Here is a 24,299-nt window from a genome sequence, read left to right as displayed (position 1 = left end):
CCAAGGAAATGATTCTAGCACTTTTCAAAATCGCGAAAATTCTGTAGGTGAATAAGGGTACATAAAATAAACACGTGGCGCTGATTGACACAACATCGAACGTGATGTGTGGTATCACCTGGTATTACACAGTTAGTTGTGCAACTTACGGTTAACAGCGCCACCCTTAGGTATACCTAAAATCAGCTCACTCAGCTCAGTTTTTATAACCCTAAGACTGCCCTCCTGTACACTCCATACTCAATGATATGGTGTCTGCACGCAAGTCAGAAAGATTAGACTGTGATACAATCTAATATCATTACATTACACACGGAGTACGCGATCTACATGTTTATCCCATTCGAATCCAGTTATCTCATCTGTCACTGTAATTCGTGTTTGAATCACAACGTATCTAACGAGAATAAAACAATTATTAAAAATATACCCCAACATCCTACTATAATTCTCATTCAATATGTTGTCATCAATTGTGAAAGAACACCAGAGCAAACATTCAGCTAGAAAAGAAAGGCAAGGTAAAAAAAATACCTCGTTTTTCAATTTATTTCAATTTTTTTTTTTCGTGTGACTAATTAAATCACAAAATTTTCACCATGTCCAGAACAAAAGCGCAAGGAAGCCGTTCAGGCAGCAAATAATTTGACTCAAGCTCTCGTTGATCATTTGAACGTTGGGTGAGTATCGTGAGATCCAATGCAAGCTGATTTTATATACACTAATTTCAATATTTCTTCCTTCAGGGTTGCTCAGGCTTATTTGAATCAAAAGAGATTGGATGCAGAAGCTAAACAATTGCAGCATAGCGCAACCAGTTTTGCCAAGCAGACGCAAGCTTGGCTCAACTTGGTCGAAAGTTTTTCTAGTGCTCTAAAAGAAATTGGTGATGCCGAAAATTGGGCAAGAAGTATAGAAGGTGACATGAGAACAATTGCCACTGCTCTAGAATATTCCTATAAAGGTTTGTATTACGTAAGAAGATAATCTCACTTAAATTCTTATTCCATGACTTACTGTCAATAAGATATGGCTGTAATGTTACTTATTCAATTTCAGCAACCCAGGAAACCCAGGAAGCACAAGGAACACAAGCACCCAACGAGCCTTCACGTCCTACTAATCCTCAATCTATAAATTAGTATTAATTTACTTCTGAAAGATACACATCTACCAAAGTTGTGGAAATGCATCTTTTACTCAACTCATTAAAAGAGGAAAGGTGATAACAACAGACTTTGAGGTGTATGCGAGTATTATTACTCTATTGTGCAATTTCAACATATCTCGCCAGTGAGTATGTTTATGCAAACCCTTTCTTGGTACATGGCATCAACATTTTCTTGTATAATGCAATCAGTTGCCAGAGTATAAATATATACAAGTTGTAAGTGAGGTTAATGTTAATAATCCTTATTCTCCTAGTTCCAAAATTAAACTGAGATATATTGAATTATTTTTCAGCTGTAGATGACACAATTAGTAATGATACAGGTGCTTAAATAACATTTCACAGAAATTAAACCAAAAAAAGAAAAAAAATGGTTGGGGACTAGGTAAATAAAGACTAAAGAAAAAACACGGTTCGTTACAATATGAAAGTCAATATTTATTGACTAGCTTAGGAAATAGCAATTAACTTATTTTCTAGACAAAATCAAAGTTCTTAGGGGTTTTAGAGGAAGTTAGAGGTTTTGGGATGGTGGAGGGATGGGAAAGTCGCGGATAATTTTAGTTTTATTTTTTTATTCATTCATTTATTTGTAATCAATCGATGAGTTCTTCTACTGTGGGGTATCTTGTATATAACCAAATCAACTCAACTGATAAAGAATATGATCGGTGTAAACTTGAAATGGCTGTACTTTCCCGTAGGAAAAGAAAAAAAAAGGAGAATTTCGGCGATTCTTGAATATTTTCGTAAACTTTTTCAGCCTGTTTCACCCCCGACTACCACCGACCTGCCCTGGCCAGGGGCCTGATGCCCAATGATTCTGATTCTGTCTTGAAGCTTGCTCTACTGCTCTTGCAGCTCCTCTAGGCTTGAGACTTCTCAGCCGGAAATGAATCGGATTCGGATCATATTCTTTGTCACAAGCGCGAAAGACCTTCGTGGGATCTTGAAATTCATTCGAGCAAGAGAAAGATCTTCAGAAATCTTGTCTTCAATTTTTCTTTTCAAAACCTTTCATTTTTTTCAGAGTCAAACTTGAAACTTCCCTCTATCATCCAATACCTCTTGATTCAAAACCTTATAAACAAACAAATGTGTTAGAGAAATCTATATCGAATTTTCAGGTTTATTTGTTGTAGTAAATTACTAAGAATACCACATATTTCAAATTATTACCACTCGTACGGCGTGGTAGTACATTGACAAATAGCTGGAATACAACCTCAAGCATCAAAACATCGAACGAATAAAAGTTGAACCAAAAAGTGAAATAATCGTATTCCAACCTTTACATGATAGTCGTACGATAAAATAACTAAAACCTTACAACCATAACGAAGGGAAAAACCGCAATAAAAAAAAATAAAATAAAATAAAAAAAAAACCATGGATGAATAATGGAAGTAAGGTTTTTCTGGGCCATTCTCACCCTACTGCTCACTAACTGATATTCAAAAATATGCTATTCTACATCGCAATACAGCGATATATACATTGTGATCTAGAGCAAGGTGAGAATGGTCATACGTTTGTTAGAATGTAGCGTTTGCATTATTGGCCCCCGTCTAGTTAGGGGTAAGGGAGGTGAAAGGATCAAGTCACACAAATGGCTCCCAACACCTGGCCTCTCACGTCACACTCGCGTCACTTAATATCGACCTGAAATTCATTAAGCAACAAAAACAATGATTGTTTGACTTATGTCAATGATTGCACTTAATTACTACCGCTACTTTCATTAGATGCATTCCTCGGATGCTTCTGCGTCGATCTTCAGTTAAGAAACTCGTAATAGCGCCAAAAACTCCCAAAAATGAAAGTTGTCGAAGTGTTAATGAAAGAATCTAGGGTGTCCACACAAAATTAAAACATTCAGTGGTCCTATAGCGATTATTCCCATTCTATGAACGTTCATCAATCATGTGCCCCAACTTATCTGTTCAGACAATGTAGTTCAACTTATTTCTTCAAGTTTATTCAATAAAATGCCCCTCAACAATTCATATTCAAATCACGGAATTGCTAGAAAACTTTCATGCACATAGAAAGAAAATATAATTACTGCATTACACGTATTGTGAATGAAGTGAATAAATCAATATAAATAAAATTGGAGTTTTCGTAAAATGATGACGTTAAAAATAGTGAATTCAAAATTAGTATACAACCAATGATTTGTAATTGCAGAAAATGGTTTAACTAAAAACATCATTACAGCAGACTGGAAGTGGAATTTGATCATGTTTGCTGGAAACTTCCATTACCTTGGCCAGTTGTTCCATCCTGTGAAACTCTAGTATTTTGATAACTTATGCCACTATATTATTTATTCAACTGTATCGTAGTAGTACGAAGTAATTATTTCTGTGGACACCCAATCCATGAGGATGACGTAGTTGCGTCTATAGAGTAATTACGTTACTTTCAGTAAGAAAATTTTAGATCAGACTTACGGGGCGAATATGACCGTGACCTTGACCGTTCATAGCGTGTGCGGCGACGACTACTACTGTTATAATAAGGGCTGGGTGACCTCCTATGGCTTCCTCTGTATCCACTCCCTCTGTTTTAAAAAATACAATTTATATAATATCATTAATTTTGAAAAATAGATGCTTCATCTTCTGGCATTTTATCAAGGATTGATACTTACTCTCTACGTCTGGATCCTCCTTCCCAACTTCTATCATGCAAATGAGTTGGCTTCCCCATATAAATGCCGGGAGTTGGTGTATGTGCTCGTTGAGTAATAGAAAAATCTACTCGTATCCGTCTACCATCAATCTCCATTCCTGTACACTGTTCCTTGGCGACTTTAGCATCTTCAGATGACTCAAAGTATACAAAGCAAAAGCCTCTCGACCGTCCAGTCTGAAACACGTTCATTCACCACCAAACGGCCATCCTCCATTAATCAGTCTTTCATACTAGACCACATATGGACTTTGAAAAGACAAGTTCAACAATTACAAAAGTATTTGTTTATCTGGGAAGCTGCACAATCCCTGATATATGAAGTTTTTGTCAGAGTTGGTAAGAATTTTGATACAAATTGAGAAATGAAGTAATAATCTAATGCAATTGACATTCCACAAATGTTGGGTGTCGATTTATAGTGGAAAAAAATGTATCTCCAATTCCGCAACTTCCCTACCATCAGAGGAAAAAAAAAAGAAAAAAAAAACCATTGTAAAAAATAAAGATTTAAATAAAAAATTGAAAGTTGGACTTGGATGTAGGTCGTCTTCTACAACCTTCGTATAATACCACCAAGATCGAATATTCTTGAATCTTCTATATCTTGCATAGTCCTATAGTCCTATAGCTACCGAATGGCAACAATGGTGTATATTCTGAAAAACTAACGAAAGGAGAAGTAACGTTCAAAGAAGTGAGTTGTGGCCAGATGCCTTTAACATGATCGCGCAAACTTCACAGGCGAATGTTCTAAATCTCTGGCCTAAACCTTTTTACTGTTCCTCCTGTCAATTACAATAAAAATAAAAGCCAAGAGGGTATAAAACACAAAGAAATAAATTATCGCATTCACGAAAACTAAAGGAATATATCAGAAACAATAGCAGAACCTTTTGATAAAGTAAAGAAACAGTATTAGTACCTTGGCATCAATGACGACTTGCACTCGTTCGACTGGACCATATTTGGAGAATATTTGATGAATCTGCTGCTCAGTCGTATAGATTGATAGGCCGAAGACACCAAGGCATCGGGAGGGGCAGGGGTTGTCCCGGTTACCGACATGGCGCCGCCTCGAAGACATGGGGCTGCGGGAGTGCGATCGGTAAATGTTCCTGTCTCTCTCGCGAGAGTAGCGCGAGCGCGAGTACGAACGAGACCTGCTGCGAGAGTAGCGCCCACCCCGATAGGGCGAGCGGCTGCGACTGCGGCTGCTTCCTCGGTGTCCAGCCCCTGTGTATTTGCTGGTACGGTACGGTTTACGACCTCTTGAACCTGATCTGCTCCTTGACCTTGAATAGTCCTTGTTTGGACGATGACTCTCCTTCCTTTCCCTTGACTTGCGTGATCTGGATCTGGAACGCGAATCTCTCGGTCCTCCATCTGCTGTTCTTGGCCTTCTGGGGCTAGCGCTGCGACTACCACTTCGCTGTAATTAAATTTTCATAATTATTTGTGGTGTATAATGAAAAATAGTGCAATTCAAATAGACATTCACTGATAGGTAGGATTGGAATTTGACATTAAGTTTGGCAACAAAGGCATTCAAGTGATTATAGAAATAAATAGAAAAGGATTAATTACACGTGAAACGGTGCGCTGTTAAGGTAATGAAACACCATCTTTATTGGAAACTGCTAAATATAGTAAAATGTCAAGGACAAGTAAATAAAAAAAATGTGATAGCAGTGATGGATTGAAATTGAACAGAAAAGTGGAACGATGCCAATTTTACATTTAGCAGCTCATGTATTTTTTCTGTTTCATATTTGTTATCACCAAGTTTCTTAAAAGGTTATTTACATCCTCTGAACAGCAATGGCAAAATAATAACTTGACCGATGGTCAGGAAATAATTCACATTTGTTTAGTTCTTTCATGACCAGCAATTTAAAACTACTTTACGAAAGATGCTTTCGATTGGCGACAGATTAGAGTTGAAAAAGATAATGCAAACGGAAAAACGAGGTTCGTAACATTGTTGTAAATATAATTTCTGCTCTTGCGGAAGCTTTCATTCCGGTTATGATTAAATTGATATACTTGTGACTTGCAAATTTGGTCGCTAGATTAATGCGTATAAGCAGTTTGAATAATCTTAATATAGAACACGTAATAGTTTGCGTTCTTTTTTACACATGAGCATGTACAAATGAACGTGTTCGTACATACGTAACTTTATATGCATGCATAAATCTGAGTGGTTATAACACCGCACGTTAAAATTTATCTGTGTATATTTGAGACGGAGGCACGTGGCGCATGATAAGAATTTTAGTCTCAATTTGTAGGGTGGTTAAATTTCTGAGCACCGGGAGGGACGCAGCGTTAATGACTATATATAAGTCGTATACGTTGTACTTCTTTTCTACCGGGTAGGATTTGATATTAATGAATGTTTAATAGCTAGTTTTGATAATGGTAGACAACATCCAAATAAAAGATAAATTCGCCACGGAGTAAAGCAGCTACAAATCAATAACGGCACTCGTTGCGTGGTTTTCACTGATCAAACAACAAACCGCCGACTACAGTTGATCTTTCATCGATATAAAATATGTTTATTAACAATGTAGATTGAAGTTCAACCCGGGTATAGAAAACTCACCTCTATGTCGCTCATCGTGATGACTTATCACCTAAAAAATAACTATACAAATGACCAAAAACTAAAGGATAAACGGCCTAAAATATTGCCGAGCCGCGCGTCACTAATGGCGTCGAATAGATTCCAGCGGGCGGAAATACACAAACCGTAACCGTGTATGAAAAGTTTTCAACATCCGGCGTTGCTAGGTAACTAAGAATTTGTATATGTATATTTGAGAGTTGAAAAGTCAAGCCATTTCGGTATTTTTGCAGAAAATTCAAATACCACACGTATTGTCGTTATTCTGAAATACGATGTTTATTCACAAGATTCCTATTCCAACCAAAATCCATCAATCAAGTAATAATTCGAAGTATAGTTATAAATCTACCTAGAATTAGTATAATGTAATCCCGATACGTAATTTAATGTACTGAATTTTCTTGTAGAGCTAGGCTATCAAACGCGACAATCGTAAACTGAAATCACTAAAATTCAAGGTTGATCCGAAATATGTAAAAATAATTTATAGTGGATTTGTTGGAGGATTAGTCGAAGATTTTTCAGAATCGAAACAGTTCATGGATACATCGAATATGTACTTTTCTTTCGTAATATGATCGCCTAACTTGAATCAGGGAAATATCGGCCGTACGTTTCACGAAACATAAGGGAAACCTTTTAGTATATTTTACCATTTTACCGAATTAAAATCAGGTTAGTAGTTGTTGGTTGGTTAGATGTTAAATGTTTCCGATTGATCCTGGAATGCGATTGGCTGACGAAGGGCGGCTACTCTGACTACCCAAGTAAAAATGCATCTTCATTATTTTGCACAGCCATCGAGATCTGAAAAACATGATTATTTATTTGACTCGCGTAGCAGCATGACACGAACTTGTAGGATAGACAATCGAAAAGGCAGTGTGAACCTGACAAAACAGAAAGCGGGTCGTGCGTGTGCAAAGAGGAAGTAATAGATAATTTCATTCATCCCCCAAGTCTTATGATTTCTGATAATCAGCCTTTGAGTGTAGTTTAATTATTTGGTGAACGATATAAAGTCTTTTCGGAAATGGCAGGTGCGATGCTGTTCGAGCGTGCCCAAGCAGTATCTATGACGAACAGGAGTGAGGGAATTTCACTCCTTAACGAGATCGTCTCAGATCCGAGTATCGGGATCGCCGAAGATGACGAGGACAATATTAGGGTGAAGGAACAAGGCATCCTTCACCTGGGTGAACTTTACAAAAAGGAGGGCAAGGCCAAGGAATTAGCAGACCTCATTAAAGCCACTCGACCCTTTCTCAGCCTCATCAGCAAGGCAAAGGCAGCTAAGCTAGTCCGATCTCTGGTAGATTTTTTCCTCGACTTGGAAGCTGGTATCGGTATCGAGGTATACATCAGTTCTTGAATTCGAAGCGCCTGTACTTTTCAATTTTCCAATTTCTCCCTAATTCAACACGTTAAATTTTCATTTTTTCAGGTACAATTATGCAAAGAGTGTATAGAATGGGCGAAGGAAGAGCGGAGAACGTTCTTGAGGCAATCTCTAGAGGCACGATTGGTAGCGCTTTATTTCGACACCGGGATGTTCGGCGAAGCTCTTCAACTTGGTTCAGCCCTCCTTAAAGAGCTGAAAAAACTTGACGACAAACAGCTTCTTGTCGAGGTCCAACTGCTCGAAAGTAAAACCTATCATGCACTTAGTAATCTGGCTAAAGCTAGGGCGGCGTTAACAAGTGCGAGAACAACCGCCAATGCCATCTATTGCCCACCAAAAATGCAAGCTGCTTTAGATCTACAGTCTGGGATATTGCACGCTGCTGATGAGCGAGATTTCAAGACTGCCTACTCATACTTTTATGAAGCTTTCGAAGGGTATAAATAGTTTTTTATATTTACACATATTCAATTCCTGCTAACTTCAGTGCACTGTTGAAATACCCAAGAAACATTGGGCCGGTTAAAATTTGAAACACAAAATGACACTGAGAGATTTAATCTAGATTCATTGAGTATATCTAGTAGCTATTTCAAGAATATGGCAGTGAACAAAGAAATTTTTGACAGAAAACAGAAATTATTGCATCAAATTTTTCTTGATTCGAATATATATTGTTGCACAAAACATCATTGTTTTCATTATTTGTGAGACTGAAGTTAGTAATGTTAGCGTAACGAAATATTGGGGCGAAAAATTACTATTTTGCAAGTTTATAGTGACTTTGAAGTAGTCGAGTTCTCAAAATATGAATACATTTTGCCTTATTATGATCTACTAAGTAAGACAATCCTGCAACTATGATATAACGATTGTCTGGAAAGTTAATCGTTATAATAGCGTTACCAACTTCAGCCGCATCATGATTTTAAGTTCTTTGTTTGGTTACAGAGAACAAACTGTAGATTTATAATTATTTGATTTCAGATATGACAGTGTTGAATGTCCCAAGGCTTTGACAGCACTAAAATACATGCTTTTGTCGAAAATAATGTTACGCACCCCAGAAGATGTTCAATCTATAATGTCTGGCAAACTGGCCGTTAAATATGCCGGTCGTGATCTTGATGCTATGCGAGCTGTTGCCGAAGCTAGCCACAGACGATCATTGGCAGAGTTTCAGATAGCTGTTAAAGACTTCAAACAACAACTTGAGGAAGATGTTATAGTCAGAGCGCACTTAGGATCCCTATACGACGCTATGCTTGAACAAAATCTCTGTCGTCTTGTCGAGCCCTACTCGCGTGTGCAGGTTAATGTCAATATTTCATTAATTGAACCGCTTCTCATCAATGAATAATTAATCAATTTATTCATTTAAACAGGTGGGTCACATAGCTTCGTGTATATCACTGCCATTGGCTCAAGTAGAAAAGAAATTATCACAAATGATATTGGACAAGAAACTGAGAGGTGTATTGGATCAAGGAGAAGGTGTCTTGATCGTGTTTGAGGATACGCCAAGAGACAAAACGTACGAGATTGCTCTGGACACGCTACATAGTATGGGCAAAGTAGTCGATACTTTGTACCAGAAAGCTAAGAAACTCACCTAGCCCTATTTATTAAAAATTTGTATAAGCAAAATCTATTAATATTACCATTATTATAATTGCTACTACGGATTACTACAATTAATGATTAGATGCTGTCATTAAATATTAAACGAATTAACTCCATTCACCTACTGATTACTAATTAAAGTTTGGTCCAGACGATCATGTTTCAACTCACGCAAGTTAGTGGGAAAAAAACCACAAATTATTCCTTAAATTATTCTCAATACCTATGATTTGCATTTCAAATTTTGCCAGGAGCGTACGAATTGAAATACAAAATACGTTATTGGGTTTAATACTTTCTTCCCATGTACTTTTGGTATAATTTGCATTTTTATAACGATCGAAATTGAACAACATGACAATGAATTTACTCAAACTGTATTACAACCATCTCGACGACAAAACAATACATAACATCATCTCTAAGAAAGAAAGTATATATTTATAATTCTGTTTTTATTTACATCGTGTGAACGTATCGATTCAAGCGAGTGTTCCACGCCAGTAATATAATCGTTAATTATTGCAAAAATAGACTACTATATCAGCAACATCTTGTCATTTATCATTAAAATCGATAATTGGAAAAACAAAACAAATTTGATAATAAATTATGATCGTTTGAACTGAATAAATTCAATCCGTTGCCAATAAACCAGCTCATCGTTTGAGATTTGATTTATAAATTCGATTAATGATGGTTATCTGTTGGTACTTATGTACTCAATATAGTATACATACAACACATTATTATATCTATAAAACGTGAAGAACTGATGGTTTCTTAATAAATGAATAATAAAAAACCAAATCGACGTGACCTACTTTAAAGAAGAAAATTCGTCACCTCGTTCATTGCTGATTTTCTTTCGTTTTTCAACGCTAGAAATATTTTCACTATTCTGCAGGGAATTTAATAAACAGCAGTTAATTCTTCCATACAATTGCCGAAGTCAAATTTTGGATTGAAAATTTACAAATACGACTCGTTAATTTCTGCTGCTGGTAAGTACGACTATTTAGAATTAATTTCAATTGATACCATTTTCACCAAAGGATCCAAAACGTGTTAATTAATGCATGCGTCGCGTATCACTAAATTGAATGAAAATAAAATGATGGGGCAAAAGGAAATAATAAGTACAAGAATGTAAAAATAAATGTTAAATGTTATTACAATGCGACATCGTGTGTTTAGTGAGAAACTTCGGAGAAATGGAGCGAGAAAAATATTTGCAAAAACTGAATAAAGGATAAGTGAAGCAGTTTCATTTGGTTACTTTGATGAAAAAGTAGCATAAATTTGATTTAAGTACCAGGAAACATAAGAATGTAGAGCAGTCATGTTTCCGGTTTAAATTCCGTTCCCTTGTCCAACCTCTTCCATATCCTTTTCACACCCGACGCCGCATCTGCCGCGGATTCAGCCATTTTACATCTATCTAGTATCTCGTGCGCACGGAAAGATATTTCGAGGAGGAAGCGGTTCAACGCGTCATTTGCAACAATTAACAATTAAATTTCTATCGTCCTACATATTAGAAGTACCGAAGTTTAATATATCTACTTGGTAAGCGTCATTTTCACTCACGATTTATGTGTTTTTATAAAAAAAAGAACTACATACATATTCCATGAAATTTGTTTTCAGCAAACGAAAAAATGTTCGCGTTCATTAACTTGCTAGATAACGCCAGTGTGTGTATGCGCAAGAAATACTATCGATTTTTCGATATTGCGTAGCAATGAAATTACTGTCAATTTTTACGGTGAAAAAAAATTAACCCAGTTTTCGATTTTAAGTAACGTTCATTTGTGAAAAATGCGGATATATCCCATCCGCCTTTCCGTGTACCACGCAAAATTTTGTTTCTGTTCGCAAATAGTCAACCGAGAAAATCCCACCGACAAGCTACAGTTTCGTCGAAGTAACTCTGCATCGGTATCTCTGAATCGTTGTGTAACATTTTTACTATTTTATCCGTAGACTCTTTCGGGTCATCGTCGGTAAGCTGTAATCATGAGTTATGGATACAACAAATATAGGTTAGTAATATTCTAAATACGAAAACAAACAGAAAAAGAAAGCTAAAAAATAATTTCACACTTCATCCACGAGATATAATCAGCGTAATCAACCCACTTTAACACAATTCATTACACATATCTAACAATAAATGAGGTGTAACAGCATCACTGGGTTCATGCTTAAACCTTGACGAAAACTATTCTCCTTGGACTCTTATCAAGACATGTAACGTTGAAAGACATCATTGTCATAACAGTAAACGTACTGGGTGAGAAGAAAAGTATTAGAAAATGGAAAAGAGGATCCTTTCGAAGGAAAAAGTAAAGTCATGCATAAATTTATCTCATATCCACCATTCATCTTGATAGCTCAAGCATGAGCTCAAGAGGAAGAGGCTTCGGTTCCCGAGGTGGCAGTTCGTATCGAGGACGTGGGGGTGGGGGAGATTGGGGTGGAGGTTCGACGACAGGGATGGGAAGCAGAGGAGGCGGAGGCTATTCCACATCCAGAGGAAGATTTAATTACTCCACACCAAGTTATGATTCGAGATCAAAATATGCCTCTGGTAAGTAAAGTTAGACATCATTAAATGACAAAGACATTTCATACAATTTCACTATGGTTAATATGCTCTTTTACTGCTTGTCAAAGGCGGAGGATCTGAGCGGTACTCAAGCCGGGGAGGAAGAGGCGATAATTCTAACAGCTACAAGCGAAGCAGTCGTGTAAGTGTTTCTAGATTAAAATGAGGAAACTGCTATGATTGGTTTCTTCGATATTGGATTAATTTAGATTTCAAGTATTGCCAATTGATGTTGGTCAATAAATTTGGGTTCATTTCGAACGGATTCCATATCCATTGTTGTGTGAATAATTATTGTTTTTTTTTTTTTTTTTTTTTTTTTTTTTTTTTTTTTTTTTTTTTTTTTTTTTTTATCTGGGGATTTGAAATTGCGAAGCAAGTACCTATAACCGAACCTGTGCTTTGCACATTCATCAAAATTCTCACATATCAGTCCTCTTTCATTACAGCTTAAAAGGAATGTAAGTTTGTCAATTGATTCAATTGCTTTTGTCTCAATAGGATTCTTATTCTGGCAGAGATGAACATAGATCGTCGAGTGAATCCAATCGTAAAAGACTGAGGACTGATTCGTATCAGGTATGTAAATTTTATTGCATTATGTAACATATTGGGAAGATATACCAAACGTTAATAAAGATTTGTCAAATAATGTGGTTCGAGTGCACTTTCTACTGTCAGTTTTACATGAGATTTTTGAAAATAGTCTGGGATAACAATATTCCTTTATTTTATGTTCGTGAAAATTTAAGATGAAATTATTGTTATCACTTATCAGTCGGAATTTTGATATACCATTAAAATGATTTAGACTGACTGTGGAAATATGAAGAAAATATTTCCTAATGCTCAGCTGATGATGCTTCAGAAAATTCGTGAAATCCAAAAAAATGTAGAAGTAGAAACAACGGACTAAATTGAAGAGATACCGGCAAGATGGCAAAACAGGGTGCACAGCAGGTCTGAAATTCCAATAGCTCTTAAAATGACCTCGAAAGCATTGATTTCTCGAATTGCATCAAGATATATTTTGATAGATTTCGACATTAACGAGTGTGATATTCATTTCTTGTAACTTTAACTATTTTCATTTATGTACAAACTAGGTCCTTTTTATTTTATTTAGATTTTCAAATGATATATGTAAAAAAAATTGATAGTATTTGTTTATATATATTTTTTATTTTTTTTTTTTTTTTTTCTATTTAGCCGTTACGGACAGTAATACTTGGAAAATTTGGAGATATTTAGCCTATATAAATTTTGCTGAACACCCTGTAGGTATAAATATGAGACAATAGAATTTTAGTAACTTGTAGTGATAGATTCTGAATGAAAATGAGTGCACTCAGCCATTAGTCAGGCGATGAACGCTGATCAAATACTTATTAGTACTGGTGCTTTCCTTTCAAGCGACGAGCCAACCGCTGCTCGAATGTGAATTGTTTTTGTGTTGGGAGATTGCTCGCAGAATGCGGCAAATCAACAAAAGTTAAACGATGCTATATGTCTACATGAACAACTTATGAATCACGGTACCCTCTAATCTACGACTGCAATGCATTGAGAGCTGAACTGCCTACCAGCAGTCACTTATTATCCACATGAATAGATACCTGTAAAAATAAACAGTTTCAAATAACGCCAATTGTATCGTAGATTGTTGATGCCATAAGACGATACCATGGCATCGAAAAGTGTCAGCTGCAATTGATCGGCAAGGTATAACAAAAAATCACTTAGTCAATATCAAGCAATATGCTGCAGACATCAATGCGTAATGGATCCTACAGGAAACTGATTAACCGTCGATAAATAACGAATCTATTCTGAACGAGTATCATTTTTCCAAATTATACATCAAATTTTTACTACAAAAATAAATATATATCGCTCATCTTTCAGTTTTATGCTTAAATCATTTCTTCCTAACACTTACGTGTGCTAAATTTTTTAAATCAAAGCAATAATCCACTCGTAGACAGTTTCGTTGGCATTGATTCAAATGTTATTCTGATAAATGATTATAAAACTGAAATTCTTTATTCATCAATGACTTCACTTTTCAATGATTACAAGAAGCTTCAATATCATTATGTGACAAACTTAACACTACATACAATTTCCATGTCAGCACAATAAAATTGAAAGGTGAGAGAGAGAGGAAAAAATAAATTGAATACCTGTTGAATAGTTACGAATTAGACTTCATGAGAAGCCATAATGGTGTGATACTCTCAGGAATAGATATCGTATAGATCATTGAAAACTGGTACCCAGAGATGGGAATCATTGCCATTGATGTGGGATGGTAACACTTATCACAGCTACTCGTCTGTCAGGGAAAAAAAAAATAAAAATAAAAAAGATGGAACAATCCTTTGCCATATTTTCATCAAAGGTCAAAGGATAATGAGGTGTAAACAGAAGTTAACATCAAAATATCGGATTTAAATATGGTTAATATGGAGAGATTGGCATTGTCGTAATAATGTAACTAAAGGAGAGAAGCCAATATACAACCATTTCTGCTGAAAAAAATAACTAAAAAGATTTTATGAACTAATACCGATACAGTAAAATGGAGAATAGAAAAAAATAAAAAACAGTGATAGGAGAGAGGACAAAGAAAAGTGGCAGAGGCAGTGGAGCACAATTGAATTTCGTTTGGCAGGGAGGTGGTAGCGGTGGGAGTTCGCAGAGGTACTCATCGTCATACGGTGGCTCATCTGCGGCACCAACTTACGATGACAACAAGAGATCGTCGTCGTCAAGTGTATACGAGGATGGGGGCAAGAGACCGAGCGATCGAACCTCGACGTATCATCGATCTGAAGAGCGTCATTCAGCCTCGCGTGGGTACGCACCTCCGCCACCCTCTCGTAAGAGCCAGATGCCGCCCCCTTCAGCACCGCGATACAGTACCCCAAGTCGTGGTCGAATATCACACCAATCCGGTGGATACAGGGGCCGCATTTCGACCCGAGGGGGGAGGGGCTTTCATCGTATCAGCTCTAGATCTGATGCAATTTTGGCTCGCAAGCGAACTCTGCAGTCTCTTGATTATCGCCGCAAGCTGATGGCATCAAGGTCTCGAGACTACATTCAACGAGTCCGCATGACGTCGACAAAGATACGCAGGAGGTAACTAACTAGCCAAATCATTTATCGACCGATCTACGTCCTTCCTAGAAAAAGCACCTTATGGTCGATGATCTGAGATGACGATCGACAATGATATATAGATGTAATAGACTGTAGAAAGCAAAAAAAAAAAAAAATTGATGCAGGAACGAAAATGAAGTAGAATTCCTACTGAGAGATGAATTAATTTTAATTTCGTTATAAAAACGAATTTGGCAACAAAATTAATCAAATGACTTCAGTACATCTATGCGACGTTCAACTAGCTAGATCAACTTAGCATTGAAATGTGATAGCTAATTTCTCACGAAAAAAACACAAAACCGAAAATAATATAACAACAACTCTTTTTCTTTGATCAACGATGTTTAACAGAAATAAAAGTTTGTTAGTACATACAATTGAAGGCTTAAAACGAGCGTCATTATTACGAAATTATATTTTACATCTGATTCAATTCTGTGACGATATGCTCTCAAACGAACGCGTGCTGTGTGATGCCATATTAAGTTCAAAATATGTACAAGAGAAGATGGAAAAATACTTACGATTATTCATATGATACGATAATAAAGGCCTTGATTTGGACAAAACGAAAGAGCATAAGCATAAGGTCGCGAAGTTAGCTGTCCCTCAACAGCAAAGAATAAATTTTGATTATTGAGCATGAGAAAGATGGTGAGAAAAAAATGTTAACAAAAAAAGAGTAATTTAAATGACAATGAAAAATTGCTGTGCCATTAGTAGCGGTACTACTAGGGTTTCCGGAGGTAAAAAGGATTCTTCAGTGGGCGCCAGTGTTAAGGACAAGGACAGAGAAATGGCCAAAGCTATCAATGCCGCATTCTCAGACGATGATGATGATGACGACGACAAGAGCAACTGGGACGACGATGAAAAGGTAAAGTAAAAATGTACCGAAACCCTAATAAGTGAATTAAGTTGGTGGTTAACAAAAGTATGACAAATCATCAGTTTCATTTTTGACATCAAAATTTCTGTACAGAATCCAGAACATGATGAAGATGAGGAAGAGGAGGCGGAGGAAAAGAAGAAAAAAGAAGAAAAGAGAAAGAAGGAGAAATTGGACAGAGAAAGAGAGAGACCAAATACCGAAGACGAGGAGGATAAAGAAGAAGAGGAGGAAAAGGAGGACGATGATGATGGAAAGCATCAGGTAACTTACTTGCAGTAAAATAATAATCTTCGGTAATCTCAATATGTTTATGATAAGTTGAAGATTTGGATGCCCCTCACTTTGAAAGTTTGCTGTACTGATTTTACAATAGTCCAAACAAATTAGGGGCGCAGTGATCTTAAATGTAACCGAAACATCCTAATTAATGAGGTATTTGTCCATCGAAATATAGCCGGAAGAACAAGACGAAGTAGAGGATGATGAGGGTGATGAGGAAGACAAAGAAGGTCATGGGCGAGGGGTTGCTACAGACGAACCTGTTCGACGTGCAGACGGAAGGCGGTTCATCAAGTTAAACTGTCCACATTGTGCTCATCGCAGCATAACTTTCAAGGAATATTCTCTCCACCTCTACTCCGGGCGGCATAATGCGGCCATGCGACGTGTTGCTGCTCGACACAAGGCAGCACTAGCTCGAATGCGTGTTATTCAGCGACAAGAACAGCGGCGTGTAGAAGCAAGGGACGCGCAACGCGGAACATTGCCTTCAAGGACGATGTTCTGTCCCATTTGTAAACTGAATTATCGATCGCTCAAGGCGGTGCATCAGTTGTCAGAATCTCATCGTCAAATGAAGAGTTTTCTCACGCCGTTTTGCCGCGTTTGCAGGATCCAGTTCCGATCACCTATGCTTTACGAAAGTCACGTCTGCACCCTGGACCACATCAAGGTACAATATTTATGTGCTTAAAGATCATGACTAAATTGGTAATTTCGCTGATATTCAATAATAATATTGCTAATATCTGAGTAAATCGATAAAACTCCGTCTCGTTAAATGGAGTGATAAATCCTAATTCACGACAGTGTGTGTTATCAATTTCAGAGAAAGAGTGTACTAGATGAAAGAATTGGTAACGGAGGTGTGGATGCTGCCGAGGGAGAAGGAGAGTCCAGTGGTCCTGATGACGACGATAAGGAAGTCAACTTGGACAACTTCATGACATTAGATTCAGTTGGAGACGTAGATGGTGAGTTGCGATTATATGATCAAATACATAGCTAACTTCGATCGAAGATTTGGTTTTCTATTAATATACATTTGAAACAGCTGAAGAAAACGAAGATGCTGCGGAAAAAAAGAAAAAAGAAAAACCAGAGGGTGAAGCAGTTGGAGATGGTGAAAAGAAACCCAAGAACAAGCAGATGATTAAAGTTGGAGCCGAATACATAAAGCGAGTCGAAGTGCAATTTTGTGAATTATGCAAAGTTTACTTGCCACGAAGCGACAACGGAGAGCAAGCTGTTGCGCTTCATTGCTCCACGCGAAGTCACTTAAAGCGGTACACCTCAAAGATTTAATTACCACTTTCCTATACGTATAAATACATAGATTCATACATATTATATTCATATTTAATTATACATCTGCACAAGTTGCTATAGATTTATTTCAACTACAACCAGATGAGAGGGTGAGTTGTTAAAAATGTTGTTGAACAAATAAAATCAATTAGGCTTGTGCCTGAATAATGACTATTTGATTATAACGCAAAATGGAGGGGAAAAAGTTTCAGTATTTCTTTAAAACATAAACGATTTAATAATCAATGCATAAATAACTACAGCTGCGTAAACATAGTTTATTTTATTCTTATTTCAAAAATTAAAAATCCACCTCAGCTTGTCAAACACTGTCAAGTGATTATTGATGGAGTTTTGTTGATATTTATAATTTTAAAAAAGTGAAACTATTTAATTGCAGCATGAAAGATAAGCATATGGTGATCAATTCTTCAAGAGCGTTTGAATTGACTTCTAATTTGTATGCAAATCTCAAGAAGTATTATCGAAATCATACTGAAAATTATAGAGCGTAGTTTGTGATAGGTTACAGCGTTTGAAATTCACTTTGTACTCGTGTATGTTGCATTGTAGGTATACAATTCCATGCAGAAAAACTTGACAATATCTTTATATAAATGTGCGTAATTATGTTCAGGTACGTTCGTGATAATGACGACAAAGCATTACGACGTCAGGCGGAACGGATTCATCTACAAACTTCCTCTTCTGTCAATGTGAGTTTAACTTCGAACACGTCGACATCTACAGAAGGCGTTAAAAGTGAAACTGCAAATAATGCTACGGCACCTTCGGCTACCGGTACAAATGCCGTATCTCCGAGTAATGCTATAAATACCGACGGCGCTAAACCTGATCATAAAGGATCTGCTGAGATGGAGAAAACTGCTAAAGTTGCTGACAAAGATGTGGCAGGTGAAGAGGACGACGATGATGAATACCAAGGGGACAGCACAGACAAGATTTGGGACGACGTTGACAAAGACTTGGGCGATATTTTGCAGGAAGTTGAACCTGGGACGAAATCAAGTGATGACGAAGATTCGCGATACGACCGTTTCCGTAATTCCGAAAAAAAATTACACAACAAGGAGAAAGAGCGGGAAAGGGAAGCTAATGAAAAAGAGGGAGACGAGAAAGAAATAACGGCTAAAAAGTCTGAAGCAAAGGTGAAACTTGAAAAGGTAGAAAAATAAGTGGATTCAAATTTTGACGAGCGATGTGTCAGTGTAGCTAACGGATGCTAGTAATGGGTATGAATGAAATTTTGTATGTTATCCAGTGGAATATCTATGTTACTAATTTACTCCATAAGGGATCTGTAAGATGTAATTTGGTTGGAAAAATTGTGCCGTGTTTGATCATAAACAATTATTCTTAATAGCAACAGAGGGAAGTATCTGGTTAAACACAAGAGTAAAACACATCTGAAAAAAAATACCGCGGGTTAAATCACCAATTGCTCAAAAGACCCCAAATGGTATTAGACTCCGATAGTAATTGGGAGGTATACAAGGTTTTTAAGTCATGCTACAAGCATCGGAGTTTCTTATTTCTAGGTGTTTCGTTTAAGTTTGACTCTTCTAAAGTGCGTGTCATCGGTTCAACAAACTATCCTTGGATGGAAAATGAGTGTTATGTAGCAAAAATATTAAACCGTCTTTTCATATAAATTAAGTCAATAATTCATTGTACTGTTAGTTAAAATTATAATAATGAAGATAAATATCTACACGTAGGATGAATTATTTAGTACGTATATTAATTGTAATCAATAAAATATGTATAACTATATGATCGCTACCTTCGTTATTCATATACCCATCGTTTACCTATCCAAGTTACGATAATTATAGCTCAGTTCGTTATAATGTTCGCAAGAGTTGAAAGCTTTTGTACGACTTGGAAATTATTATTTCAAGTTGCACATGAAGAAATCTGTCTGCGTAAACAAAAGAAATCTAGCTACCTGGAGAAATTTCCTTATATCTGCGGAGTATTAAGTCCACGCGCATTGACGCGGTCAAACTTTAAAGTTACTTATTGGATTCATCAGGATGAAAGTCGTAACATGGATTTAACAATACATTATTACGAAGAGAATGCTATTTTGCAGTTGTTGAATGATCTGAAATTCAGTGAATCGTAATTAAGCAAAGTATAACACATATTACTCAAAATCATTTTAAAGGTCAAGAATCTTGAAGTTTTTTATTTTAAATTTGGCCCCGTTAACTTTATCAACGGCATCCTTCAATGGATTTCTACATTTGTATAACAATTTAGGTTCGTAAACTTTGCAAAGCTAGGTAAAATTTTGAAGCAAAAATTAGGTGAGCCAATTTTAGACATTGAATTATTGAATTGAAGATCATCCAGATTTTTAATTTACATTATCCGTCTCAAAGATGGAGATGTGATATAAAAATTTCCGAAACACTTGTAGGTACCCTCATTGTCTTCACACCAGCAGTTAATTTGAAACTGCTTTGGTAATTGAGTTGTTTTAAAGTTTACCTGATCATCGTGTACAATAAACAAAGGATAAAGCCAAGTAAGTAATCAAATAAATATGTCTTGTATCGAAAAAGCTTACCTAGACAGCGTGTAACGCCTGCAGACAGTTGGCCCACTATGCTTCACCGTATTCCGGGTGCGACGGTTCGCTTCAAATTCGCTGTTTGTTATGCTGATATCTGAGAAGTAGTTTCACGCTCTCATTTATAATTTCGTAATTCGAAAACTTATATTTGACTTGGATTGTAAATAGATTTAAAATTTTTATGGTATTTGGAATGTTGTGCAAGTTATAGAATACTATCATCATCGACGATTGCACTTCTAATTCTGTGTAGTTGGTTTATAGGTATATTCATGTGTTTATTATGACCGTTCTTCGCGTCATATGATTGCTTCTCTGATAAGCCTTGGAATCGATTTGGATTTGGCTAATGGATTCGACACCGGATCGAAACATGGTCATTATAATTCGGTATATTATACCTGTTTCCGATTTATTCAAGAAACTCGTCACTGCACTTCCCGACATATAAATAAGAAAAGATCACAAGAGTTAAGCTATGTTTAATCAAGTGAATATTAAAATAATTATTCAATAAGTCACAGCGCAAAATCTATCAAGTTGAGAACCACACGCGTTCAAACTTGTCGACGTTCGGAAGAGAACTGGCCGATCACGAGTGTGCAGTGGATAGACAAGACTGAAGTTAGTGACGTCAACGTGACGAAACATCATGGAGTAATACATTGTACAATTTTAGAACGACTTTCAACGAGTTGACTTTTCAAAATATGAACATGTTTTTTCTCTTACGATATACTAGCTAAATTTCAGACAATCCTAAGGGTGTGAAGTAATGATGATCCGAAATATGCAACGTTAAAGTAACGTTCAGCCTCATGTCGATAGGCAGAGCGGCGACCGCTTCTCTGATCGAAAATTGGAGGTTTTTGTGCGATTGGTTCGAACCAGTATCGGTATTATCTTGCAGGTGGTGCAAAATGCAATTGAATAATAGAAAAAGGGAAAAGTCAGAGGTAACATTATCGATTTCTGGATTAATCCAGATTTAATTAAGTTCTTTTCCTCGTAAACAAAATGAATGTGATTTTCAATAGTGAGAAACATGACGTGTTTATGTATAATAGATTTAACTGACAATTGTCGCTACATAATTGAAACAACTGCCCGAACACACTCGAATTTAAACGGATTCATTGAATATCGTTGAATAAATTTTATGTTCCACACAGAATCACTAAATACATCTGGTATTTGACGGACCTCCCAATAATTTGTATCAACGAATATTGTACCCTTGTGGATCCACTTGCTGTATGCTGAAATGACAGTGATTTCACGCACGATCATTATTTGACGCGATCATGATTTAACGCTCCAAAAATTGACTGAAGCTACACTTTAAAGAATGCAATCGACGGATTTTTTTAGCTTAAACACCTTGGTGTTTCAGACGTGATCGATTATAAACTACGTTATAACCCCACCACGCAACGAATCACAAAGATAACTCACGATATTTGCGTCTTCTTGGCAAGTTTCTTCCATTTTGAACACAACAAACATCAATAATATACAAGCAATACTCCAAGATTCAAACAATTGACAAGATGACACCCCGATCGTTAGTCGGTTGTTTACATATAAGAAGTCACCGCAAGCCATAGAAATAATGCATATAAAGTGGCCGGGTGAGTGGTAAATGACAAACACGTAGAACATTCCGATAAATTTCCTTCGAAATTGTGCAAAGCTAGGAGATAAATAAATATCAAATAAATTTTTGCCATCCTTCGCTGACAAACCTGTGCAACAAGTGTCATTTTTTTTTTTATTTCACCGATTCATTGAATTTTTGAATATTTACACTCACAATTATCTACACAGTGGCGGGGAATTGCTACGTAGGCTATTATATATACTCAATATCACACCGTGACAATATAATTACGGTAGTATTTTTTTGTAAGTATAGTTGAATTAATAGACTTGAAGTCTTTACTATCCAAATCGCGATAAACCGAAAGCGGAAGCATTGAGTTAACCGAAGTCGGAATGAGCACGGAAGCAACACGAAGGTCGGTGGATATAAAAATGATAAATGAACTCACCGTTAATATTGCAAACAAGATCTAGTGATAAACTAATTTCTGAATTCAAATATTGGAATGAATAGATATCTCCAATTTAAAGTTGAATAATTTCGACGCTTCAAGAATCTGGAGAAAATTACATTCATTCCATAATGTTGTTGACTAGAGTAGTGCTCTTTTGACGGTGAGGTATTCGAGATACACACTCAACTTCCTTTCCACGAGGAACCCTCCAAAATGCAGAAGGTACTTTGGCGTCACCGAACCGAGTTAATATTTATTTTGAAAAAATTCGAACGTTCAGTAACCGTGCTTTAATAAAAAATGTTTCTCTTTTACAGACAAAGAAAGAGCCCATTCATTCCGTGCAGGTCTTCGGCCGCAAGGTAAGCCTGAATGATATTTTACATATTTCACTGGCTCACATGCTCGAAAAAATGGCGACCGCGTTTGGTTAGTCGGCTTTTTGACGTTGAAAAACTCGTTAAACACCTTCGACCCATCCGTAATCATCAATTTATTATCTTCAGAAAAGCGCAACCGCTGTTGCTTATTGCAAACGCGGTCGTGGCAACCTCAGAGTCAATGGACGTCCCCTGGAAATGGTCGAGCCGCGAGTGCTCCAGTACAAACTTCAGGAGCCAATTCTCCTTCTCGGCAAGGTAAGGTTTCGTATTATTTGAACTGTTTATTTTCCATCGTTTCTCACTTTCATTTCCTAAACGTTATATTTTCGACTTCAATGAAGTTTTTTTTTTATTCAATCGACTCACCCGTCTAATCCTAACCTCAAGAATAACCTCATCAAGGCAAATGTGTTGGTTTCTAGCACCTATTTTACAACAGTGATGTTTACTTATTCCGAAAATGATTTTCTGAATGAAATAAAATAAGGAATCTGAGACTTCTAACATGAACTCATGCATTGTACTGTCAAAACACCTACTAACAAATTGATCATAGAAATTATACTTTTTTTCTTAGGAGAAATTCTCAGCCGTCGACATTAGAGTAAGGGTTAATGGAGGTGGACACGTTGCCCAGATCTATGCCATTCGTCAGGCGATTTCTAAAGCTTTAGTTTCGTACTACCAAAAGTGTAAGTATTGATCATGGATTATTATGAATTGTATTCTTTCCATTCTATAAGATGCTAGTCTAATTAATGACCAAGACAGCATATGTTTGTATACATATATAAATTGTGTAATACCATTAATTTTATTACACGGTGTCAAGAAAAATCTTTGTTTCAATTTTTGATTTATGTAATAATTATTGCACCTTTCTTTTGAAGAATCTTGCAACTATTTTGTAGTAAAATGATATATTCTTCCTGTTATAGATGTCGACGAAGCGAGCAAAAAGGAGATCAAAGACATGCTCATTCAATACGACAGAACCCTGCTTGTTGCGGACCCGAGACGCTGTGAGCCGAAGAAGTTTGGTGGACCGGGAGCTCGTGCCCGCTACCAGAAGTCTTACCGTTAAGCACACTTATAACTGTATATGTCATTTTATATTCTATCTGTGAAAGACCGAAATAAATGGTGTGTACAAAAATAATAAATGGATGCCGGAGTCTTCATTTCATTAGATAACTAGCTCTATCATGTTACTTGAATCTAAGACTCTAGATAAATTTTTGGCATGTTTGCTCTCACGTTCTTTATTCCTATATTAAATTTTTTTCGTTTATTCCTATTTCTTCAATTAAACTCAGGAAGAAGTATTTGGAAAAAATATAGTGTTTACCCATGGAACAAAATACTTCTGTAAATTTGAACTTGTGGCTTCGAAATGTGTGAAAAAATATATTTATTTTTAATATCTGTAACTAAGGAATTTATTTTTCAAGAACAAATACTTTTATAATAA

At 36.5% G+C, this 24,299-nt stretch overlaps 5 protein-coding genes across 12 annotated transcripts; 4 read left to right on the top strand and 1 right to left on the bottom strand.

Moving 5' to 3' along the window:
• The first annotated feature begins 234 nt into the window (after positions 1 to 234).
• On the top strand, positions 235 to 1,880 carry LOC124297713 (biogenesis of lysosome-related organelles complex 1 subunit 1). Of its 2 annotated transcripts, XR_006906662.1 has the most exons (5): positions 235 to 521; positions 608 to 680; positions 747 to 964; positions 1,060 to 1,293; positions 1,465 to 1,880. XR_006906662.1 is itself a non-coding variant. In XM_046749020.1 (4 exons), the coding sequence occupies exons 1-4, from the start codon at positions 461 to 463 to the stop codon at positions 1,140 to 1,142; spliced, it is 435 nt and encodes a 144-aa protein (XP_046604976.1). In that variant the 5' UTR covers positions 235 to 460; the 3' UTR covers positions 1,143 to 1,395. The 2 variants fall into 2 exon arrangements, 1 of the variants encoding a protein (XP_046604976.1); XM_046749020.1 differs by lacking the exon at positions 1,465 to 1,880 and having other exon boundaries at positions 1,060 to 1,395.
• Positions 1,589 to 6,641, bottom strand: LOC124297709 (transformer-2 protein homolog alpha). Of its 3 annotated transcripts, XM_046749008.1 has the most exons (6): positions 6,480 to 6,641; positions 5,032 to 5,300; positions 4,794 to 4,959; positions 3,828 to 4,045; positions 3,628 to 3,737; positions 1,589 to 2,251 (listed from the first exon to the last, which is right to left on the bottom strand). In XM_046749008.1, exons 1-6 carry the CDS (start codon positions 6,492 to 6,494, stop codon positions 2,226 to 2,228), a joined length of 804 nt encoding a protein of 267 aa, XP_046604964.1. In that variant the 5' UTR covers positions 6,495 to 6,641; the 3' UTR covers positions 1,589 to 2,225. The 3 variants fall into 3 exon arrangements, with proteins under 3 accessions (XP_046604964.1, XP_046604963.1, XP_046604962.1); XM_046749007.1 differs by having other exon boundaries at positions 1,589 to 2,833; positions 4,794 to 5,300; XM_046749006.1 differs by having other exon boundaries at positions 4,794 to 5,300.
• A 697-nt stretch (positions 6,642 to 7,338) lies between these two features.
• Positions 7,339 to 10,338, top strand: LOC124297705 (26S proteasome non-ATPase regulatory subunit 11). Of its 2 annotated transcripts, XM_046749001.1 has the most exons (5): positions 7,339 to 7,434; positions 7,544 to 7,857; positions 7,948 to 8,342; positions 8,893 to 9,217; positions 9,291 to 10,338. In XM_046749001.1, the coding sequence occupies exons 2-5, from the start codon at positions 7,549 to 7,551 to the stop codon at positions 9,519 to 9,521; spliced, it is 1,260 nt and encodes a 419-aa protein (XP_046604957.1). In that variant the 5' UTR covers positions 7,339 to 7,434; positions 7,544 to 7,548; the 3' UTR covers positions 9,522 to 10,338. The 2 variants fall into 2 exon arrangements, with proteins under 2 accessions (XP_046604957.1, XP_046604956.1); XM_046749000.1 differs by having other exon boundaries at positions 7,376 to 7,857.
• A 596-nt stretch (positions 10,339 to 10,934) lies between these two features.
• LOC124297700 (zinc finger CCCH domain-containing protein 13-like) lies at positions 10,935 to 19,580 on the top strand. Of its 4 annotated transcripts, none has more exons than XM_046748988.1 (12): positions 10,935 to 11,097; positions 11,515 to 11,573; positions 11,925 to 12,121; positions 12,208 to 12,281; positions 12,641 to 12,718; positions 14,814 to 15,283; positions 16,031 to 16,184; positions 16,290 to 16,460; positions 16,654 to 17,151; positions 17,308 to 17,452; positions 17,533 to 17,764; positions 18,424 to 19,580. In XM_046748988.1, the coding sequence occupies exons 2-12, from the start codon at positions 11,548 to 11,550 to the stop codon at positions 18,980 to 18,982; spliced, it is 2,604 nt and encodes an 867-aa protein (XP_046604944.1). In that variant the 5' UTR covers positions 10,935 to 11,097; positions 11,515 to 11,547; the 3' UTR covers positions 18,983 to 19,580. The 4 variants fall into 4 exon arrangements, with proteins under 4 accessions (XP_046604944.1, XP_046604943.1, XP_046604945.1 ...); XM_046748987.1 differs by having other exon boundaries at positions 16,028 to 16,184; XM_046748989.1 differs by lacking the exon at positions 11,515 to 11,573 and having other exon boundaries at positions 10,939 to 11,097; positions 16,028 to 16,184.
• A 2,973-nt stretch (positions 19,581 to 22,553) lies between these two features.
• Positions 22,554 to 23,987, top strand: LOC124297712 (40S ribosomal protein S16). Its single transcript, XM_046749019.1, has 5 exons — positions 22,554 to 22,667; positions 22,763 to 22,807; positions 22,952 to 23,083; positions 23,406 to 23,520; positions 23,767 to 23,987. The coding sequence occupies exons 1-5, from the start codon at positions 22,659 to 22,661 to the stop codon at positions 23,910 to 23,912; spliced, it is 447 nt and encodes a 148-aa protein (XP_046604975.1). The 5' UTR covers positions 22,554 to 22,658; the 3' UTR covers positions 23,913 to 23,987.
• Positions 23,988 to 24,299: the final 312 nt, after the last annotated feature.

Source organism: Neodiprion virginianus, chromosome 2, assembly GCF_021901495.1.
Source record: "Neodiprion virginianus isolate iyNeoVirg1 chromosome 2, iyNeoVirg1.1, whole genome shotgun sequence".
NCBI lineage: Eukaryota > Metazoa > Arthropoda > Insecta > Hymenoptera > Diprionidae > Neodiprion > Neodiprion virginianus.
Note: the sequence above shows the minus strand (reverse complement) of the source record. Positions and strands in the feature narration are given on the sequence as shown.

Bases quoted from the DNA above. Each gene is read 5' to 3' on its own strand.
- LOC124297713 (XM_046749020.1), top strand. From the start codon at position 461: ATGTTGTCATCAATTGTGAAAGAACACCAGAGCAAACATTCAGCTAGA. The intron at 522-607 runs GTAAAAAAAATA...CACCATGTCCAG, and splicing joins AGCTAGAAAAGAAAGGCAAG to AACAAAAGCGCAAGGAAGCC. The intron at 965-1,059 runs GTTTGTATTACG...ATTCAATTTCAG, and splicing joins TCTAGAATATTCCTATAAAG to CAACCCAGGAAACCCAGGAA.
- LOC124297709 (XM_046749006.1), bottom strand. The intron at 3,738-3,827 runs GTAAGTATCAAT...TTTTTAAAACAG, and splicing joins GGAGGATCCAGACGTAGAGA to AGGGAGTGGATACAGAGGAA. The intron at 2,252-3,627 runs GTAAGTCTGATC...TTTGTTTATAAG, and splicing joins GTCACGGTCATATTCGCCCC to GTTTTGAATCAAGAGGTATT.
- LOC124297705 (XM_046749000.1), top strand. From the start codon at position 7,537: ATGGCAGGTGCGATGCTGTTCGAGCGTGCCCAAGCAGTATCTATGACG. The intron at 7,858-7,947 runs GTATACATCAGT...TCATTTTTTCAG, and splicing joins AAGCTGGTATCGGTATCGAG to GTACAATTATGCAAAGAGTG. The intron at 8,343-8,892 runs GTATAAATAGTT...ATTTGATTTCAG, and splicing joins TTTTATGAAGCTTTCGAAGG to ATATGACAGTGTTGAATGTC.
- LOC124297700 (XM_046748987.1), top strand. From the start codon at position 11,548: ATGAGTTATGGATACAACAAATATAG. The intron at 16,461-16,653 runs GTAACTTACTTG...ATCGAAATATAG, and splicing joins ATGATGATGGAAAGCATCAG to CCGGAAGAACAAGACGAAGT. The intron at 17,152-17,307 runs GTACAATATTTA...TATCAATTTCAG, and splicing joins GCACCCTGGACCACATCAAG to AGAAAGAGTGTACTAGATGA.
- LOC124297712 (XM_046749019.1), top strand. The intron at 22,808-22,951 runs GTAAGCCTGAAT...TATTATCTTCAG, and splicing joins TGCAGGTCTTCGGCCGCAAG to AAAAGCGCAACCGCTGTTGC. The intron at 23,084-23,405 runs GTAAGGTTTCGT...TTTTTTTCTTAG, and splicing joins CAATTCTCCTTCTCGGCAAG to GAGAAATTCTCAGCCGTCGA.